Here is a 23,171-nt window from a genome sequence, read left to right as displayed (position 1 = left end):
CATCTCTTCCAATTAGTTTGGGATCTGGGATCTTCTACTTTTTTAAAACAAGTCATCGTCTACATTACTTGTTCAGGAGAATGCAGCAACATTGTTTTGCTGTGAAGTTCAAGATATATAGTGTTAGTAGCTAATGACTGGATTTTCATTGTTAGGTAAACTTTATCCTTTAAATCAGTTACAATGACCCTTGAAGGAATGAGAACAGAAGTGTTTTTTTTGTTTATACATCACTGATTTCACAAAATGCAATGTCCTTCAGACAATCTTGCTAAAACTTGATTTACATATGTGTAATTTGAAACCCTAATATGGCAGAAATGAATACCTTGGATAAGCAAGTGTACACAGTATGATAACCATCTGTTTTGCGAGGTATACCGCTGCTACCCTCGTCGATATCATTCCAAGGCTAAACCATCTTTACTCTACAAGGTAGAAAAGCCACTAAAGCCACTAAAGCCCACCACTTAAAGTGAAGAAACTTCAAGACATCTGAAACCACGTCACAATCTATTCAGCTGATACACACCCACTGAATTCATTCTGTACTACATGTTTTTCATTTCAAGTGCAGACTAAGACTTTTCAATCAAGTGACTTCTGTTGTAACAAAGACAAATAATATGTTACACCCTGCAACTCTGATTTCAATGGAGGGATTATTACACAGAGTAGATTATTAGCCAGAAAACTGAGGATTAGCACAGTCCAAATAATTAGACTGCCTTTCTTCTCTCGATCATGGCTTGTTGATTTAATAGCTCACATAATCCTACTTAAGTCAAAGTTGTTTGGCTGAAAACAAAATCCGGCTGCATCATGCCTCCGTGAAGGCTTCTAAACCAACATGTGGATATGATACTGATCAGCTGAGGTTAGACATGAGCAGGCGGAGGCATTTAATGTGTGCTAAATTATGGATGTATATATAGAATAAATGTTTTCTTTTATTATCGACACTGGAACTAAAAGAATTATTCAGCACTAAGACATTTCCTCATTTGAAATTAATGAATTTCCATGGGGAAGCAAGTACACATTCAAAGGATTAACTATGATCAAAGCCTCACTGATGGAGAACAGAAGCCAAGAAGCCACTAAGCGGAGCTCACAGAGCGACCGTGGAGGATCTTGCTGAAGATACTTGAATTTTTTTGACTGTAGTTCAACAAGTGCACTGTCAGGCTGGAGGTCTGATTCACTGTTTAACTCAATATGCCGAGTGTGGTACTGAGTGTGTAGACAATCCCTCCTTAAAACAGAAAAGACAAAACGTGGATCCTGTTTTGCTATTGCTGTTCTGTACTTCTCTTAATTCTTGTTTTGAGGATGAAAACTGCATCAGAATCCAAAAAATTGTATTTACCACACAGTTAAGGCTGCCACTAAATATGATCATTAAGTATGCTGACTATTTTCATATCTATCATTTAATTCAATCAAAAAACTATGTAGACATAACCATGTAGTGAGTTATAGAGATATCCACTTAAGTCAGCATGTTAAGCAGCAAAAAATCTAAATCTCCTATTCTCATGGTGTGAATGCCAAAACTCATCTAGTATGCTGGCTAGCTGCATGGCTGACAACTTAACAGTAGCTACGGTCCTGGATGTGTAAGCAGAATACGCTTCTCAGCAGTCAGCATTTATTCTAGAGTTATGCCCCTATTTGTTGTTATTTAAGAAAGAAGCAAAGATTTTTTGCTTGAAAACTTGAACGAAACAATCCGATCAACCGACCAATCAATCAACTAATCATTATACTTTTACAAACAGTTATAAAGGAATTTTGTTTTTGCAACTGTTGATCCAATAAATCATTTTAAAAGGTTAAACAATTAAGTTATTGTACAGGCTGTACATAACCATGTATCAATACTGCATGTGCAGGAATATATATACACCTTCTATGCAGCAAAAAGGCTGCAAGTTGTGTGAGACTGTGTCTGATAATGAAAATACTACAATATATTTCAGTGTTTGTAAAGTTATATTAAAGCAGCTGGGAGACAGAAGTGTCATCAAAAGACAAATCCTGTAGCAACACCCACGTAAAAGATCTATTAACTGATTCACAGCTGGAAGTTACACATTAACATAAAACTCATCTAGAAGCAGCATCTCAAATAAACAGTCTCTAGTTAAGTGTAAATGTACCAACTCCACAAAGTGTCAAAGGATGACATTATCAATTCAATGATGTCTCTGTGTTGCATCTCAGTTTTAATAGTCGTCTACTTCTTCCGTCCTAAAAGTATTTTGGTAGCAAATCTATAAAAAGTGTGGAAGCCTCTCTCAAAATGCCACTTTAAAATCAATGCTTTCCTTGCATTCAGCAGACCAGTGAGAACTTTTATCAGTACAGCAGAAAAGCTGCTTTGACATTTTACAACATCTTGGCTGTTTAACTCTCCTTTTTGAGGTTAACATAGCAGAACCAAAGTGAAGGGCTCTGTATTACTGCAACAGCAGCCTGCAAAGAAATGAGATCTAGAGTGGAAAAGCTGAAGTGAGCAGGGACTCAAAGTCAGCCCCTTGCAGCAGTTAAATAAATAGATGGTGGTGATGATGACCATCACAAGACCCATGATGAACGTTAACATTTAAAGGATACATTTTTCTGTTTATGTTGTTCTTGTATTTGTGTTGCCCCATTAGCTCCATATTTGTTGACCATTATGATGATGTCAAACTATAACAGAAAAGGTTAATGGTGTAGTATTAACTGTGTAGTTTTGTGTATGTGAAAATCTTCACTGTTGAAGAGAGAGTGAAGAAACTGAATAAAGAAACTCTCCATAAAGGACAAGACAATTTCACATGCTGTAACCTGTTTTTCATTCACTGGATCAAGTAAGCAACCTTTAGAGCTTAAAAAGTAGGGCCCTTGATCGACTTTGAGGACGGCTTTGTTATTTAGTTATGACAATATAACAAATAGCTATTTCTACATTTGTATCATTACCTTATTTATGGTACCAAAAACTGCATAGTGCATCTTTAAAATCAAAAGATATCCAGGTAAAATCACAGCATTGAAACATTTTTTCCTTCTTATGGAGACAAACTTTACAATCAATTGGCCCCTAACCTCCTGTACACTGAAGCTGTTTTTACTTGTTTTTAGTAATATTTTCATGACTATGATGTCTAATAACAAAGCAGAGCTGTGTTTTTGATCTGCTGCCAGGATACTGCTCTCAAAATCAAGGACTGCCTTGTGTTTTGCACTGATGCATCACAGAGCACTATAAGGTGCTCTTATGTCTATGCTAGATATTCCACCCATCAGCTCTTACCGGACACACTTTGTCGATTGGAATCGGCCTCCCCATTACTGGTGTTGGGGTTGCTGGGGGAGCTGCTGTCCACACCACCCAGCAGGGGGCGCAGGTGGCTCACGGACACCTGCTCTATGAAGGAGGTCCCATATTTCCTGAAATACCACCACTCAAATATCTGAGAGAGAAACAGAGAAAGAAAAAGGTTTTTGTTTTTTTTTTTCAAGTTAATATGACACTTATTCCATGAAGGACAAAGAAAGGGTTGTTTGAGTTCAAAACATTCTATTAACATTTCTCTTGACTAAGAGTCTATTTCTGGGGCCAATGATGATACCAATATTAGGAGTAAAACATTTTTAATCTAACATCTGCATTAGTGCTACTCTTAAAGCAGCATTTAATTTCAGTCTTTACAAAAGTACTGCAGTCCAGTAAGTCTATTAAACACTGGTAGTAGACCTAAAAGTTCTAGCCACTTTCAATGTTTACCAGCTAATCAGATTTTTCTGATTAAGCTAGATGTTCATATCAAGACAATTACTGGCCAGCACATAACTGAGAAAAATACTTTGTCAGCTAAAGAACTTTAGTTGTGCTTAGCTATTCCCCATCTGCTTTCCATTTTAATCAGAATGTGGACTAAGCTATTCCGGTGATTAACACTGTCTGCATCAGTGGGTCTCAGCCTTGTGCCACAAAGGCCCAGGAGTGTGCTTCTCCTGAATTTTTCCAATTACTACCCTCAGCTAGAGAGGAGGAATGAATCCGTAAAACCTGCAGTTTATTTGGACTGAAAATCTGCAGACTGTTGGATCATGATGACACATGTCTGAGATGAGGAGAGAGGGTCGTCCATTAATCTACATGTTAAAGCGTCTCTGAGTGGGACTCTGGACCCCAGGCTGCTCCTGATGAGCAAGGTAGCACCTTGCATGGCAGCTGCACTGTCATCAGTACTGCTCTAGTGTGCTGTATCCAGTAAGTGCATGCCATTTACCTTTATGACTTACCCCTGCACTTGCTTTGCGCATCACTCTCCTTTAAGCATTTGTCAAACCAAGTTGTACATATTACTTTCAAACAACATCTGTCCTGTCACCCTTCAACCATATATGAAGGTTGCTGAAAGCAGTGGAGGTTCACAAACACATAAAGAGATACTCTCTGTATCTTGACAATCACCATCTAATTGCTTTTTAGCAAGCCACAACCAGCTGCTCTGTGGAACAGTTGACTGGCAAACAGCACAAGACTGTGACTATAAATATTCAAGAAAAAGTTCCCCTAAAATGAGAAAGATTCAGAAATTACATACTCACCCCGGGGCTCACAGATAATAACGTCTTTTCAAATCAAATTGTGATCTCAGGGCTTGCAGAGACTTTAATTACACCTGATGAGCTGTATGGGTCATTTTATTTGTGTTTCGGATAGTATTTATTGATGAGAAGAGGGTTCACTTGTAGAGGAAACTGGAACTGAACTGAAAGATCCTTGATTCAATTATTTGGGAAGAGGGTCTACTCCGGACTGCTTTGAAACATCAAACTTTGTAACAAACTGAATTTTGTTGTTTAATGTTAAATCACCAAAGGGTGTTGAACTCAGGAGTCTTTATTTTTGGTGAATAATATTTGAACTTGTCTAATCCTAACCTGCGAATAGCACCAGAATAAAGTCAAACTGTCACTGTGAAATATTCCCTCTTTTTAAAAAGAACATGAAAATGTGAATGACATAAAAGGGCATTAAGGTCGAAAGTGTAGCTGTTTGTGCTAATCTTTTATTTTCTATCAAATCGTGATACCCTTAGTAGACAATGAATCCACAATATACATTTTCATTTCTGGGTGAAATGATCCTTTAAACAAGAATGTTGCTCAAAACATCAAGGGTTTGAAAATATACTAACATCAGAGCCTCTTATAGCTAAAGTTTTTGTGACTGAGAATCAGAGCTACAGCATTTGACTAAATGTAGAGACAAACATCTGACAAAGCTCTTACACTCGGCCTTGGCTTGAGGGAGGAAGTGATATCATATTCTGATGGAGGTTATCTAGAACCCTTCAGAGGAAATCTACCAAATCCGTACATAAACATCTATTCCAATTACAGAGAAAAGACCAGTATCGCTTCAATTAAACTAGTTGGCTTCTACATTTCTTACTCATCTCAGAGCATGTGCAACAGCTTTTCTAAGCAGCCTCACATATTGGCCAATAGTCCGCAGGGAAGAGAGAGAGAGTGAGTTAATTAAGAGAGGAGCTATTTTAAAATACAGACCAAACACTGTTGCACAGTTGGCCGTCTCTGTGAAGAACTTGAAAGAGAAATAAATTACCTACATAAGTAGGAATAACCTCGCCAACAGTTCTATTACATTGCATCTTTGTTAATTCTACCCATTTTTGAAAAATGACGTAAGACGCCAAAAAATTCTTTGCCAAGCTGTAGATTGAGGGATAGTTGCAACAAAAAAACACATCTCAGAAATGCTGTGTGTCACTTTAACGCAACATCTTTACCCCATTTTGGCTTCTCTAGAGCAGCTGAAGGAGAAGTGCCTTGCTCAGGGACAGTTCAGTACACAGTAGGGATGCAACTAATGATTATTGTCAATTCATCTGTTCAGTATTTGTTCTATAAAATACCAGCAAATGGTGAAAGAATGTTCCCAAATCCCAAGATGAGGATGATGGATTGCTTTGTCCAAAACCTAAAGATATTCGATTTGCTGTCATGGAGAAAAGAAGCCTGCAAATAATCATATTTAAGAAACTGAAATTTGGAATTGTTTTAAAAAATGAATCCCAAAATACCTTCACTTCAGTTTGGAAAGCACTAAAATCCTCTAAAGTGTCTTGCATGGTATCATGAGCCGGAAAGATATGAAATGGCAAAGTGCCAAATGCTGCCTTTTCTTTTGCGGGTCATCTTAACAACCAAATGAGTATAGATTTCCTCTCTCCTCAGCACCTCGTGGCCTCTGAACCTCTGATTACAGTCCGAGCAAATTACATCCTGGGCTCATCATGTCACCTGGGGAGCCATCTATGAAAATTAATTTTCACTTTCTAACATCATGAGTGAGAATGTCAAGTATGAGCGCACAGTCATCAACCTTAAGATGTGATTCTTAAACATAGCTGATGCACCAGTACAATGTGCAATGAGTATAACAGCTTTGACACCTTCAAAGCTTTGTCAGGGAACATCAATTTTTACTTAAAGTTGAGTAAGTTTCTTACCAATATGAGTCCTGATATGAGGGAGGAAGTGCCCGTCAGAGCCACGTAAAACTTGGGTGTCAAGGTGTTGAGAAACATGCTTACTGTAGAGGAGACACAAACAGAAGAAAGGGTTAGAGCTTATAATTAGATACTAAAAAACCTCTTTCTACACCAACGGCGAATACATGAGAAAAGATATTTGTAGATTCAAATGCTGTGTGTCTGTATGAAACTGGGTCATGTCTGCATGGAGGACTAGTTAAGACTGCAAGGGAAACATCAAAAAGACTCAGAGGATTCAAGGACATTTATGATTCCAAGACATGAAACGTTTCATGCTTAAACACGTCATCCACATGCAGGCTTTGGCATTTCCCAGAGAGCCCTGCTGCTCAGATGTGACATTACACAACACCAGGGGACCAGGGTAAGCCTTACTACAGAGTGAAGGTGCACTATGGGTAGGAAACAGAAACTGAGCTTAAAGCACATGTGAAGAAAATACTATAAAGCCTTTTGTGGCTCAAGAGGAAGCTGCATGTAATCAGATAAATTGCCTCTGGTGATTTCATCATTTCACCTTGCATTGCTGGTAATGTAGGCGCCTGGTTTTGAAAAGCAGTCAAGTGGTCTAGCATTGCACTCCTAAAATACTGCTGAACCCATTGTGAAAAGTTTAAAAACAAATGTTCAAAACTGGCAGAGCCAGAGATACCAACTTTTTTACTTCATGAATTCTTGTTCTGTTTCAAAACCAGAAGCCTACATTACCCACAAATAAATTTAGCTACTGAATGACATCACCAGAGTGAGTTTATTTTATTAAATGCATCTTCCCCTGAAGCCAAAAAAGGCTTTATACTTCTTTTTCACACACGCAGCAGTACTCCCCAAGAACTAAGTGTAAAACTGGTGTTACAAATTGACTGGCAGCCTAAACTGAGACTGACAACAAATTAACAAAATGTGACTGCAAACACAACCTTTGATGACGCAAAACAAGAACTATATAACAGTTAGACTGCACAATATATTAATTCAGCAGACAGCACAATGTAGGCTTGCACATTAGTCACATGGCAGGATGTGCAATACCTGCCGTCTGTCTAATATTACATAATTTAGCCAATTTAAAGGACATACATGGGAGTTTGATGCTTGCAACACTCAGTCAATGATCCATAATTCAAGCCTTACAGTACAGAGCTGGTCCATGCTACTCTGCAACACCACAATGCATACCTACTCATCGGATAGTGTTAAAAGTTAGTGTATTTATAGTTTATGTAGCAGATTAGTTGGCGATCTAAATGAGGTCTACATTCAGTCACTGTTGGAACAGTTGGAGGGAATGAGTGTGACAAAGGTGGTTTAGCTGCAATACAAGTGATATTATTATCCAGGATGAAGCAACAAACAGTGTCACAGAGTCCTCCACCACCATCTGTTTTCAATTTGTGTTTTCAATTTCACACACATCTCTACAAGAGAAAAAGAAACGGTGATTACAAAAGTGGCAGATGATATCTGGAGCTGTGACCTTTCTGTTCATCATCTGAGGACGATTTCCAGTTTAAAAAAATGACAACACTGGAGCATTTTTTTTTCTGACAAAAAAACTCTGTCTCCGGTTGATTATGATTCTGAAGGCCTGCTTTTATGCTTCAGTATTGGTCGTGTTAAGATGGATACGGGTAAAGGGTTTTTTTTTTCATAGAAGCCATAGAAATGTGAGAAAAAACAGGCTTAAGTGAATAAGATGACGTACCGGGAACAGCATATAAACAATGATCTGTTTGGAGAGATTAACTGACTCCTCAAACAAAACATCTATGGCTGCTCAAAACACTAAACAAAGAGCCTTCAGAAGTGTGAGGGAAGATGTTTGTGAACGATACACCTGGCCAAAAAAATCATAAATGATTATGCTTCTTTAAATAAACTTTTTAGATATCATGGTTAAACTGTTTAAAATGCAAGTTCAAACCTCTGAATGGTTGAGCTATGCATTCTCAGGTTTAGTCATTTCCATCATTGTCACTACATCCCCAAATGTCAGCAGTTAAGGTGGTGAGTAAAATAGCATCATAGCGGACAAGAATGGTAACCAAATTGTGTCATTTATTACAGTAAATGAAGAGTCTTTGGACTGTTGGTAGGACAACATAAGCTATCTGGAGACGTCACTTTGGGCTTCGGGAAAGGTTTTGATACTTTATAATGAAAATGATTGACAGTTTAAGGATTATTAAATAATTGTAAGTGTCACCCCTGGTGGCTATAGTCAAATAATAACAACTTTATCTTTTCATCAGGGTATGGTCTCAGACAGGGGCACTCTTTATGAAGTAAAGGCCTGTATATTTCCCATTCCGCTGTTTCCAAAGTTGAAGTTCACAACGAGTGTTAGAGCAACAGAGAACTGCATAGACTCTTCCCGATGTGGTACAAATTGCTATCAAAAGTAATGTATCACAGAAAAAAAAGTACAAGTTGAAAATCGTTCACTTATTAGAACAGCTTGCATTGAAGCCGAATGAAACCCGCAGATATTGCTGGAAGATGCCACTGCAGTAATGAAGACTTGTTCTGGGATTCTCCTGACTGACAGATCATTGCATACGACTGGGGGGTTTGGGTTGTCATGTTAATTCTCTAGGACTCATATTGAAGATGGGGAGACTGGGACAAAGACCCCACTCATATGAACCCCAGCCACACAGAAACACACACACGTGCATAAACTAAGTGCAGCTGGCCAGCTATTCACTGCTGTGAAGTGCAGGCTCTCGTCCAAGCAGAAAAGGGTCTTTCAGATGGGCCTGCGGTCAAACAGGCCTGACAGCTGCTGTCAGCCTGCACTGATGAGAGGATACTGCTGTCTGGCTGGTGAGAGACTTTTTCATCTTTGTCAAGCCACATTATTTTTGTCAGAATTGACATACGGTCTATTCACATAGAACAATAAAGTAGAGTGGGCATGATCCAAAAGTCCCAGATTTAATTTCCAAAACAAGCAATGTAGAGATTAGAATATTCATTTAAAATGTCACACTTGATGAAATGATTCAAGTAATATAATCTAAAAAGTAATCAAGCTGCAATGTTGGATAATTTGAAGCCAAAAGTGCCACTTTCATTGGACTTCATTTCTAGGGAGTGTTTAACTGAACTTTGAGATAGTAACTGTGGCAAATACACTATTCCATAAAGACATCTGGCTTCTCTGTTTTTGCATGATGGTTTCCTAAACTAATGCCCAAAACCTGTCATGCACTTTACAATATATAGACTGAGTCATTCTGCTGTTCTTGTGCCATGTGCAGTTTATAACAAGGTCACTGAGACTGAATGTTCCTGTTCCCTCCTTGTGTGCAGTGAGTGAAGTAACAATCAATCAAGTCAGTGAAAAGAAAAAAAGACTCACTGCTATCAGGATTCAGGATTGGGCTCACCATTGAACACTTAAACTACATAGAACTCCTCCTCAGAATATTTCTCAGCAAATGTGGCATTTGTGTGTTTCTAAAATCAGCCCACTGATTGCAGCCAGCTTACTGTTTAATGACGAGGGGACAGCCTGTACATCTCCACCTTCTCAGTGATGTAATCAACTCCTTTTCCCAGTTATTCCTTATTTTCATTTGGTTTATATCCAAAACATTTCCAAACAGGCCCTTTGCGTTTCACTTTGACAACAAATCCTCCACCAACTCTTCTTACTCTTGTGATGTGATAAGTGAGGTGTGATTCCTGCAACTCTGGTGCCGCTGCTGTACAGAGCAGACCCTTTTCAGTTTTTGTAGCATTGATCAACTGCCTTATGTGGAAACAAAGCAAAACAAAGATGGTGGTGTTAGGGCACTGTGTAACACCGTAGGCAAGCCCACTCCACATCAGCTACAACTGAGCAACTGGGGTTGAGTGCTTTGCTTAAGGTTGTCCTTGTTGATTTGTCTGAAAGCGCGCTGCTTCAAACAGAGTCTGTATATCTGTGTCCTGCTGTCATTGAGTAAGTGTGGCTTTATGCTCAGTCAGACCTAGTTCTTAAGATGTGCTGTCTGACCAAATAGGAAATGAGAAGTTTGTAAGGTTTTTCTGAGATGCCACACTCAAAGATGGAGGGAAAAGCAGGCTATTATAGGACAGGGAGAGATGTGTTATCATTTAAATACAAGGATGACAGCACACATTTTGAGACAACAAGTCCATTTTCAATAACATAAAACAGAAGTAGTTGCAGGCATTTCCTGATTAATAAACAACTCTAACATTCAAAGATCAAACTTGTATTCAATTAATTTGCCACCGGACTCAACTAACTGTTCAGAACTGGTCCAACATATTTTAATGGGACATTTCTCATTCAGAAATGTTCATTGCTGGGCCATTATTCAAGCATGTGACCTCTTTGGCTGATACCACTCCACTGAGTTTGTATCAGGAGGCAGCCAGAGAGCATGTTGGGAGGATAACGTGATGAATTCAAGGGACAAATTCTAACAGACAGACTCGAGACTAAATGTCACCGGAGACAGCAGGAGATGTGACCTTTGCTGAAGAGGGGACGGTCGGGAGACTGTGCCATGACCGGAATTATAAAAGACACACACTGAGGCGCACGTGAACACCCACACATTCAAACATACAATGACTCTCATTTATGCACAGTCACACACCCAAGCTAGATCTATGTCTTCTGATTGCAAAAGAGAATAAATGAAACGTCTTAATCATTATATATGAATCTATTGGTACCAGTAAAGGCTGACACATATACTACTCTACAGCAGATGTATTGCCTTTGGGCAACATGCATTACTTAAACATTTACCTCCAATAGAGACCAGTACCAAGTACTTCTGGAACAACAATGTTAAATGCAGAAAACATTTCATTAGTTTTGTATTCCACACTGAATATGATACAATGAATATATGATCAAAGTGCTGACTTTCAGATTTCTTTCTAGGGACTTGCATCCACATCAGATGAATCTTGTAGAAACTGTGGCAATTTTAAATACAGACATGTCCAACTATGTATATAGTGGACAAGTTAGCACATTTTCTTTTTACATTGTTATCAATGGCTGCATGTGGTTTAAAATGAGACAATTTTACTTCTTGCTTGTTTTTGAGGCTTTCTGGCTTCAATATAGTATCTACAACAAGAAAAAAATGTTTTTCCATATTCCCACTGCATGGTACATCTCCATTTGACTTGACTGGAACATTGTTTTTTTTTTGGTTTTCCATTGTCAAAGCTGTCAACCTGGTAACTGTTAAGTTATCTGGTATCACCTCAGCTGAGGTTCCAAGCAAACCCAGTCGATACTAAACGGCAGAGCGAAGACACACTGATTAGTCAGAGATAAACTTGCTTGACATGGAGATCCTTGCACATGGATCATATGTTTTTAATTCACTTGACACAGATTTTAATAAATGGCAGCCACTTAACTATGTCAACTGATTAAGCTCAGATGTTCATCTGTTTGGTTGCTGATGAAAGGATTTAAAAAAAACAAAATAAAAAAATAGAAGACGTTCTCCCATTGTTCCACTGTGTTTGTGACGCATTGAAGATGTCGTGGCAATTTCACTCAGATTTGCTATGACGATCAGCTAAGAATCCCACCTACATTGAGGTGGTACACTCTGCACTGAAAAACAGAACTGAGATAAGTGCCTTGTACCAAAATTGAGTAAGGTCGATTTGAGCTGAGCCGTATCATGTTTAGATGTCGTGCTGCATTGTTCAATAACTGTAAGACTGTGAATTCAAACTCTATACTGTTGATTGATTTTTGATGGGAACACCCTCAAACACCATGAAACATTTAATCATGCTTTATTTTAAAACCCAGAGCGCTGTAACAGACAAAATGTTGTAAGACAATGATGGAAAACATAAAGCCAAAGGTCCACAGAAATAGCTTAAATATATCAGTGTTAATGAACTATTGATGTCAGAGTAAAAGCCTCAATCCTGCAGCATCAGTGATGGAACTTTGCTCATCTAATTCAAACAGCTGTACCACAAGCAAGTTACTGAATTTCTTTTGAATCACTTTGAAACTAGTGATGTGGTGGTGAGTTTTACAGTTCACATATGGAGCTCAAATGTGCGTCCTAGAGTGTGTCATTACCAAGCCTCACTAAGAGCGCTGCTGTGTCATAAAACTGAGTCATGCTGTAATCTCCAGATCTATTCCACTGTAGAGCATCTTTTTAGGCTGCAAAGTGCATGTCAATTGATTCTTCACAGCCCAGTGGATGTTAGCTGGACAAATGAGTGTTGGATTATTATCAGAAATGAAAAGAGATATTTTCTGTTTTGTTTTTTGTTTTTTTTAATTAGAAAATACTCTAAAATTATTCTAAAACTTATGTTTCCAAGCAGCCAGTCGCCATGGCAGGGTGTTCTGATAAAGTGACACTGCTTAGGGAAATACATTATTTTCAAATGTTATCCTGAGCAACATGTCAGCAACATGACACAAAGTTGGGAGACCATGCAGGCCACATGCACCCTCACCTGAGCTGTAAGTCACTTCATCTCAGCTGCTCATACCTGAAATGTTTTTGGCAGAGCTGATTAGGGAGCGCTTCATAGCCTGGCTCGTGTGACTGGCCCTGACTGATGGGGCTGCTAGCAGAGCCTGTCTGGGTCTAACTACCTCTGCTGACCTTTGAGCATGGCGGAGTGTAGCCAGCATCTGTCACAGCAGCAGCAGCAAGTAAGTTAGTCTCAGTGTGCGTAACGTGTGTATGTGTTATATAGACAGTGTTTTTTTCTTATGTTTATGAAATTCCAATGAGTTATAATAATGCAGCACATGCTCCCCAAACTTATCTTCAACATGAGAAAGAAGGAAGGTGTTGAGAGAGGAATGGTATCAGTTGGAGAGAGACAGGACTAACACAAAATCTCTAATTGCAAATTCTGTGTATCTATTTTGGGTGCCAGGAGAAGGACTACCAAACAACTGACGTAGAGCTGAACGAGTGCTTTTCCCCTTGTTGTGCAGAAACAGAAAAGAGATCTAAGAAAAGAAGATCTCTGCAGCAAACCAGGAAAATCAATTCCAGTCATATTAGGTAATGCGAAACATCCAAACATATAAATACAGGGCATAACAAAGGGAGATTCATCCTAGAATTAGCCACAGCATGTGGTAAAGATGCTGCCTAAATTACAAGACGCACATGTGGAAGAGAATGGCGACATAACATCTCAGTTCGAAACTTTTTTAATTTTAGATTTTAAATGGAACTACTTACAAAGTAGTGTCTGAGTATTCAATGAGCATTACCCAAATGAAAACCTGGCAACACTAACAATGAGGGATTGTGTTAAGATGTTGCTTTTAAATGTCATATTGTTTTTGTTCCTCAAGAAGACAGAATATTTTCCTGAAAATGTAAAAATTATTCTCAAATGTCTTGTCTTAAATGAGATCTGTGATGCTGCCACAAAGAGAAGTCATTTTGTCTTTGCTGGTGAAAGTCAGGGAAGGAAGATGTTCTGTGAGACACTGTGATGACCGACACAATCTGTCAAACAACCTTGTACAGTTAATCATTTTCCACAACTGCAGAGGATAAAAGTAAACAAAGAAAACAAACATGCAGGACATTGACAAAAAATAAATACAAAGACTGAATGACATCCCTTCTACCCAAGCTTAATCTAGCTCTGCTCAACAAGCCACAATGTAAACACGAATATCTGCTTTCACTATCCCTCAAACAGTACACACACCGATATACAACTCAGACATAAAGAGGCAAGAAAAACACACAGACACACAGACACACACTGAGCCAGCAGGCCCTCGCCCACGCACTGAGCAAACCGTCCACTTCATGAATATCAATACAAAATGTACAGGGCCACCTGCTGTACACAATACAAAGGCCATTTGCAAGGGAAAAGATCAGAAACACAGCTACTGTAGAGTTCCTGACGACACACAGCACGTCAGCAGCAGCACACCAAATGAAGCAACACCACATTACTTACCCTCCATTCCACCGCCACATCCACCAGAGCCACCAAAACACAGTCAAAGTGAGATTTTTTGTCCCTCTGCAACCAGAAGTCAAGATAATTATGTGTCTCCACTGGCTGTCCACATCCATACAGCAGTCAAAGCAGCAACTAGCTGTCTTTCACAGAACACATTTACTAGCAGGGGCCGCTGGTCTGGTTTGTTTTTCTTGATTGGCTGCTGTCTATGAGTGACAGCAGGCTGACGCAATTGTAAGCCAGCTCCATCATGCTCTCCCGCTAGTAACCCAGCAGAATAAGTACAAGGGGGGTCTGTAGATGCCAGTCCAGCCAATCAATAACATGGATTTTAATGAAAGGGGGCGGGAGCAGGTGCTCCTTAGTCTCCTCCTGCTGGGGTAACCATGACAACCCCTAAATGACCCTACAGCAGAATGGATGAAGGATCTTCCTCAGATAGCCATGGATCAGTTCTTCAGTCCAGATTATCACAATGCAAATATTTATCTAATCATCAAGAGGGCCTTTATAATGTTCATTTTCTGTTCATAAGCAATCGCTTGTTTAACACACATTTACTCCAAGCATTAGCCCAGTTTCATTCCAGTCTTCCACATGACCAGTTTCAATGGAGTAATCGGCGCTTAAGTGCCTTGCTCTAGAGCGCATCAGTGGCAGTTGTTAGGGAAGGGTGAAACATTATCATCTGCTTTCACCAGAGACAGGATTTCCCTCTTGATCCATTGATTAGATCCAGTGACCTTCTGGTCACAAGGCACTTTCTTTCCTCCTTCTGCTACTGCCTGAGACTAAAGAAGGAGGATGGAGGAGAGCCCAGTGAAATTAAATGGCTGACAAGGTTAGCTGCAGCTCTACGTTAGCGTTCGAACATGATGATGATAAATGCGGCGATTCCCTGTACGAGATCCCACTGAACCGATTCAATTATCACTGCGTTTCCTTGAAGATCAACCATGAGGAATTATCATGAAGCAGTCTTCACATACAGCCCTGTGGGGAGCCCGCAACCCCCTTTTTTTTTTTTTAGAAGCCATGAGCAGCTGTAGTATCAACTGGCAGTGAATGCAGAATCTTTAATAAAAAGAATGTAAATTCAAATTTTAACCTCACTGTTATTCTTTTTTTTTTCTTTTTAGCGTTTCTATATGGCTTTAATGACGTACAGATGAAGGCATGACAGGAAACAGGATGGGAGAGAGGGGGAGTGACATGCAGCAAAGGACCCCAGGCAGGGATTCGAACCCGGGGCCACTGCAGTGGGGACAAAACCTCTGCAACTGGGATGTCCACTCTACCAACTGCAAAATAATAGCTCAATTCATCATTACTGTGTTGTCAAATGATAATCTCAGCATGTGCCACTAAAGAGTGTTTAAATCCAGGTGTTTACACTCACAACTACACTAGAAAATTACAGCAGGCGGTCGTACAGCTGCTCCGTTAACAGCTGAACAGCAGCTCTTGGAGAGTGCAAACACCAACATGATGGCAGACTGAAAATAACAGTAAAGACTTGTCAAATTACAGGCTCCATAATTTATTCCTCCTTTTTCTAAAAGACCTATAATTTGAATACAGTCACGCAACAGAGAAATTAGATGTTATATTGTTTGGTCAGAAATCACAAGCGTCCCTTTTTTTCTAATTCCACCACAGTGTCCTGCTGCCCCTCAAATTCACTGTTAAATACTCTACAAGCAGAGATGCTTGTATCAACCAAATAATATTCTGTCCATACCAGGCAGCACTGGATGTTAATCATATTCAAACTAATTTTGCAACCCACCCAGAAACTCTCTTTTCATCAGTAGCCAAGCACACATAATGATTATGGCTGAGGGGATATGCCAAGAACAGTGATGTTTTCATTCCTCATCACCTCCATCCATAGAAGAGGGTTCAAGTTATCTGACCAAATAATTGACACCAGACCACTGCACTCCACTGGTTTATGTGGTCAGATCATCAAGTTCTCTCATCTTTACTGTCAAGCCTCTTACTTACCATGTTATTGGGAAGTATCAGTATCCAAAAGGGGGATTTTACAGATACCAGGGCTGACTTTCAACTCAATGAACTGTGAAGTACTCCAAGCTTCATATTATTCTACTGACATCTGTTTTATATGCAGCTAATAAACAAAGTTTGATGAAAAAGTGTACAATTTTAACATCTGTTAAATGTTTTAATGTTTTAAGAACGGATGGCTGTCATGACTGTTTCAACACTTGTAAAGATTACATTAATGGATATATTTACAGAAACATTGGGACATTTTCCAGCCATGTTTATTCAAACCAAACTGGATGTTTTTGACTGTCCCCAACCCTAACCAAGTTGTTTTTAGCTAACCAAACCATAAGAAAAGTTGTCACATCACAACATAAATAGAAAATTGAACCCAAAGAAACAAAGATGCAACATAAATAGTTTAAACACATCCATGGTTCGCAGAGATGTACATTGACAACATTTATCCCGGTGACTAGGTTGGGAACTCACAGTAGCACACCTAAGTTTGTTGTAGTTCCTCCTTTTCTTTTACAGTGTTCTTAAACTTCACACATATTACTGCCATTCATTGTACATCCGATGTTTTGTAACCAAACCACTCCCACAATATTGAAGTTGCTCTCCTAATACATTTCTCCACTGGTGGAGTTCATATTAAAGACTATATGAGTAATATCAAGAATATATCATCATCATCATCATCATCAATCATCATCATCATAATGAGAATCTTTAGTTTTGGTCATTTTTTTTTTAAGACAAATGGCAAAGATCTGTTGATTGCAGAACTTAAAAGTTATGGTCTAGTACTTTTTGTTTTCATTGACAGTAAATGATGATTCTTTCAGTTTTGGACTGTCTGCTGCACAAAAGATGACAAATTTTATGACCTGCCCCAATTTTTTGACATTTTACAGACCTAAATTATCCATTAATAGAGAAAGTAATTAATCGATAATGAAAATACTCGTTACTTGCAGCCCTAAAGTACGGTCAGCATGCTGGGAATGAATTAAAGAGCAACAGCATGACCTCACCTCCCCTGACTCTGGCCAATCCTATGATCAAAACGCAGAGTCTGAGCTTTGTTACTGTTGGCACATGTAGACTGCTGAAGTTATGGATGGCAGCAGAAAAAGGGCCTGGGAGCTGGTCCTGTTTGCTGAATACTTTCACAACCACTCTTAGATCCATATATGGAGATTTTGAGTGCCAGTAAAATGACTATAGATGATGTAAAAAATGTCCAGTTTTTTCTGTTAAATAGCTGAGCTATTGTCTGAAAACTATGTGGTTGGATTAAAACAACAGCACTGAACAGATGTGACTGTTACTTAAATTCAAAAAAATATTTATGAAACAGAAACAGAAAAAGCACTATTTCTATTATTTTTTCCTGTAATATTTCTATGCAAATCATACAGCAGGCCTGAGTAACAAAGGTAAATTGAAATATTGCATGTAAACGAGTACGGCTTCAAAACTAGTTCCCATTCAGTTCTGGGTGCAAAACAGAGTGTACAAGCTTTTTGGAGAAAGGTTTTCAGGTCTTGCATTGATCTCTGTTGGGTGGGGATTAAGGGTCAGAGGTCCTGATCCATGAGAATACATTACTGTCTCTCTGTTTCATGGGATACGAGATAAAGTCCTTACAAAAGATCCTTTATCTAAATGAAGCCTCCTTTTTGGCTCGCTCGACTTCCAGCCACTATATGAGCTCAAGAGACAAAAATAGCAGAAGTCAGCAGTTACCACAGAAACCTGATCGCTCTGCCGTTTTGCCGTTCTTATGGAGGTTACCACAGCAACAGAGACAACTGGTTGCCGTCAGAGGGCTGTTTGGCTTTCATCAATTGGCCATTTTCAGTAAGCACCTTATTCTTCTCATGGGCACCGACAGTAAAACAACACACAACCTGGAGCTAGCTCAGCAAGACAGTTCAAAACCCATTAGTGGCTTATCACTGATGAAAGATGTGATCTTCTCCAGGCAATAGGGAAAATAATATCCAGCTTTAAAAAAAAACAACAAAAAAAACAAACATGATGGCCACTGATGAAATAGCACTTATACAACGTCTGAGTGATATGACTAAGGTATGGCCTACAGCAATCCTCCCACAATCAAAACATGCCTCCATTTGCCAATTGCATTTTCCCCAAGCTCATCCTTATCAGCTGGCATACTGTTGGTGATCTAACATTAATCTTACACAGAAATAGCCTGGTCTCCAGTTGGTGTAGTGTTCGGGTTTCTGCGAGGGTTCATGGACCAGAGTCAGAGTCAATCTATTTTTAGGTTGAGGACACCCTAGAAGACTCTCAAAGTTCTTATCCATTCTGAAACTGCATTGCATCACACAAGTAGCGGTGCACATTACGGTTCATTCTGGCTCCAAACTGTGAAAGTGCTCTCAGTAGATGATCAGGAAATAAAAGTTTGATGGAGAGTACATAATAACGTGACTGAAATCACACATTACAGAGACATGCAAGCCAATGTAGATCAGCACCATGTTGATCCAACATGAACTTAGCAAAAAAGAAGATATACTGTTCAATATTATATAGCACAGGGGTGGAGGGGGAATGATGCCAATATAGCAGTACTAGGTAGTTGTTACAGGACTTCAGGTCAAACAGAATCCAAAGAGACATTTATTGCAGGACAGAAAATCCAAACTGTTATCCCTGCATATTTATCAAATGTATACACAGCTAGGCAAGTTCACCTCATTGTAAACTTGTAATCGACTTTTGGTAGTCTTTGCTGTTTCCTCAATAAGACAGACATTAAAATGCCCAAAAATATTGAAATTATGTTGGACAGCCAAGGTTTAGGAAAGCCAACAAGGAAATTGTAAGCCTGTGGTTTAAACAATGGTCTTTGCAAGTATCCATCATGATAAAAAGTTGCTCCAAAGGTCATGGAGCCACTAAAAGCTATAACAAGATGTTCTCAAACTTGTTTCCAATAATTAGTTTCAGTGTTTTTTGTGTCAATGTGGCGACAAAATCAATGAATTTACAAATGCAAGACTTTGATGCTGCATTCTTACAGGAAATATTAACTTGCGTCATCAAACACATGTAAAGGAGTGAAAGTATGAAGAGGCAGAACATGGAAATAAATAAAGCATCTCAAAATTGCACTTGGGTAATCTGTATTTACTTACATTCCTCTGTTGTTTATACTTTTCTAGATTTTTGTTTTTTTCAATTAACAACAAGCTACACTGTCATTCAATGCCATAGAACTAAAACCTCAATGGACGCCTCAACCTGAGCGTCTGAGAACTTATTAAACTAATAGTAATATGAACAAAGGAGTGCTATGTCACTGTTGGTCTCTTCAGTTCACATTAATGATAATAAGATCCGTGCTTCTCCGAGACAATTTGACATCAGACAATCAATAGCCCCCAGGCTGCAGTACTGACTGAATGGGCTGAGGTGCATTTAATCTAACTACAAGACACAGGTTTGAATCCGACCTCAAGTTTTTGTTATAAGTTATTCACTTCCCTCCCTCTCACTTTCTGTCACTGTTTGCTCTGTACTAATGATAAAGTTGAAATGACTTCAAAAGCAAAAAATCAATGCCCCCTCAGGCAGGAATGAAATCTTGTACCACCTGCAAGCACTGACCTCCATTTTGATTAAGTGCAGACTTATTGTGTAGCTACTGAATCATCGACGTTTTAATATTAAGATCCTAACAAGCAGGCCAAAGCAGAGAAAGCAAGATAGAACGCAGATGCCATTAGGCCAAACCTGTGTTGGATTGGGGGCAGGGAGGTGACAGCTGATGAGGTCAAATGTCTTCAAATGAGCTCAGTCTGTGTGAGTAAAAAGGTAATTGCATTTTCCCAAAACTGTGCAAAGAATGATGTTCCTGCTCTCACTGGTGTCAGAAAAGGTGCATTTATAAGTCCTACTTGCAGTTGAAAACTGAGGGAAATGGTTAATGAAGAGTCCATTTTAAAAGTCAAACACTTAATAACACAGAGGAAGAAATCCCTTTCATATAAAAGCTTGATCTAGGCTAGGTTCAATTTTCTGCTATTATCCATGGATGACTTCTGCAATTTGCAAGAACCACACATTTCTTTACAATTGTTTCATTGTGTTCTAACGGTAAAAAAAAAAACAGACAGGGGTCTGTTGCTTGACCTTAATCAGCAGATATGTTTAGGTAATAGTTGCTGAAGTTTAGATCAAACAATTTTTTATGTGTATTATCAAATATATAGGCGATATAGTGAGACTAAATTAATGGAATTTGCATTGTTTAGTTTTTTGCTGTGGTGGAGAGGATAAACATGTTGGAAGTGATTTTCTTTGCTTCCCACTCTCTCTACCATCTGGCATTATGAGAAACAGGGAACAGAGTGGTCCCTGTTTGTTGCCAGAAAGTAATTCGGCACATTTCCCACCAAACCTGAACACTGACCCACAATGTCAAACGCACCAAAGAGGTTGATAGAGGCTGCCTTTTTTTCCTCCAGTGACAGTCTGGAAATGTGCCATTCACAGTAATTATGCTAATGTATCGAAATAAATGTGGTTATGGCTTATTTTAAGACATTATGATATAAGCAAATATTTAAAAGCCTTTACATTTGGCTTTTAAGATTAGGGATGTCCAGACCCGATCTGGAGGATCGTGATAGGGGCCGATATGAGCATTTTTCCACTGATTGGGGATTGGCAATTTTGAGTGTGGACTCAATGCCGTTACTGCATCTTGCACGAATTTCATATGGCTGTACACGAGGGTCTGCTGTCACAGTGCAGCATCATAGACTCACCTGCTAATGCAAGGAAGGTGGTAGGCCAATGTTGCAATAGCATAAGCAGAATACGAAAGAGCCATATGAAAGTATATACTTTGTTTCAACAAAATAATTTTAAAAAACTATTAAGGAACAGCTTGGATGCAGGTAATTTTTTTCTTAATGCAGCTGTATTATCCAGGAAAATATTAGTTAAGGCTAAGTGTCGGATCAGTACTCGGTATCGGCATTTACTAAACATTAAAGGTCTTGGATCAGGATTTTAAAAAAAACCTGAATCCAGACATCCCTACTTAAGATGACTCTGTTATCTAGAGCGCTGCAGAGTGAGGCTGAGCAGAGGGATAGTGCTTGCCAGGTTTTTGTGACTATGGAGCTGGATATACTTGAGACCAGAATTAGTTTATTGACTATACAAATCTGAGTAGTGGCTTTCTCAATCAAACAGTGTCTGATGTGGTAGAGTCTGTGACAAAGCAAGGTGATCAGATAACTAGACTGACTGATTATTAGATTGACGGATTATCGGAATGGAATAGTTCATTTTAAAATGGTAAAAGTCTCACATACTAGCTGGATGATTGCAGGAAATCAGGAGCTTGTACAATATAAATGTTTCACTTTCAAGTCTTATCTTTATCCTTGGCTCCATTTCAGGAAAAAAACTTCCCTGTCTCATACTAACAACTTTCTCAGTGTTTCCAAATTAATTTCCTTTTGCCAAGTTTGCGAATAAACTGTTTGCTGCTTGGAAATAAACCTGGACTCAAGCCGTTTCCTAGCCAAGTAAAATCCCATGAAATAGCCTATAAATGGGCCTCCAACAAATAGTTGTTTCAACAAACACTGGTGAGTTTATTATGTAAACCTAACCGTTTTAAGGGGTATGACGTTTTGACCCATTTTGTCTGTAGTGAAGCTGTGTGAAAAAAACCTACATCAAGTCGGCATGGGGCAGGACTAGTTTGTGGCAGCATAAACAAGTCGTGAGGGTTTGAATGTGTGCGAAAAGTGAAAATTAAACACTCCACATTAAGTATGCTGGATCTCTTTAATTGCTTTAGGAACCCATAATTTAATGAGTATGTAGGCTGAGCATTTCTTAATATATTTATCTTCCATTTATTTATTATCCTCTTCTACCTTCATTAATAGAACCAATCAAGGTGTTTGTTTAGAATCATTTCTGGGTAAAACCCCTGCATCACTCGCTAGCTTACATACAACTAAACTGCCTTTTTTTATTATCTTATTTCAAAGTGTATACATGTCATTCATCTAAAAAGGCACGTTTGATGCGTTAATATCTCATTAATAACACTTTTGTTACGAACGAAAATGACAGCTTGAGTTTTGGGAAGATGTTGTAACAGTTATAGCTGAAAGTGAGAATAAAAAAACGTTTGCAGCATTCATATATTTTCTGAATCAAGTGCCATTTGTCTAACCATAAGTGACTGCTGTTGTTGCTTGTGCGACATCAAGGTGAAACCTTCTGTATTAAACCATCTATTCTAAACAAAATAAAGTGTCAGACAAAACAGAAATATCTGAGCAAACTTGCATGAACTCACATTCTGGAGAGCTCAACCTACACACCTGCGGTCATTAATACTTTACTTTGATTAATACAGAAACTTGAATAAACTTGAGACACAGTACAATTCCTTCGGTCCCAACAAGCTGAAAACTGAGGACATGCTATTGTCAAACTAACTTGGTGAATGCATTGAGTTTGACCCTCAAATGACCTCAAATTTTGGCAAGAATTCAGAATTTGCGAACCACAAGGACACGACAACCT

At 38.9% G+C, this 23,171-nt stretch overlaps 1 protein-coding gene and 1 long non-coding RNA gene across 6 annotated transcripts in view; one reads left to right on the top strand and one right to left on the bottom strand.

The window, feature by feature from the left end:
- Window positions 1-23,171, bottom strand: part of LOC119024428 (suppressor of tumorigenicity 7 protein homolog) — a 54,841-nt gene that overhangs the window by 13,707 nt on the left and 17,963 nt on the right. For 4 of the 5 annotated variants that reach the window (XM_037107227.1, XM_037107228.1, XM_037107229.1 and 1 more), the window contains 2 exons: window positions 6,540-6,622; window positions 3,305-3,464 (listed from right to left, as the gene is read on the bottom strand). In XM_037107227.1, the coding sequence (XP_036963122.1) occupies window positions 3,305-3,464; window positions 6,540-6,622 (243 nt within the window). Of the gene's footprint in view, window positions 1-3,304; window positions 3,465-6,539; window positions 6,623-14,549; window positions 14,610-23,171 lie in introns of those variants that run through there. The other variant, XM_037107230.1, reaches the window with a different exon arrangement.
- On the top strand, window positions 13,001-16,082 carry LOC119024432. The gene is made up of 3 exons (XR_005076470.1): window positions 13,001-13,263; window positions 13,494-13,624; window positions 15,695-16,082. It is a non-coding gene; the product is annotated as an uncharacterized LOC119024432 (long non-coding RNA).

This window comes from Acanthopagrus latus, chromosome 8 (assembly GCF_904848185.1).
Source record: "Acanthopagrus latus isolate v.2019 chromosome 8, fAcaLat1.1, whole genome shotgun sequence".
NCBI classification, from domain to species: Eukaryota; Metazoa; Chordata; class Actinopteri; order Spariformes; family Sparidae; genus Acanthopagrus; species Acanthopagrus latus.
The sequence above is the reverse complement of the archived record's forward strand: the minus strand, read 5'-3'. Positions and strand labels throughout refer to the sequence as shown.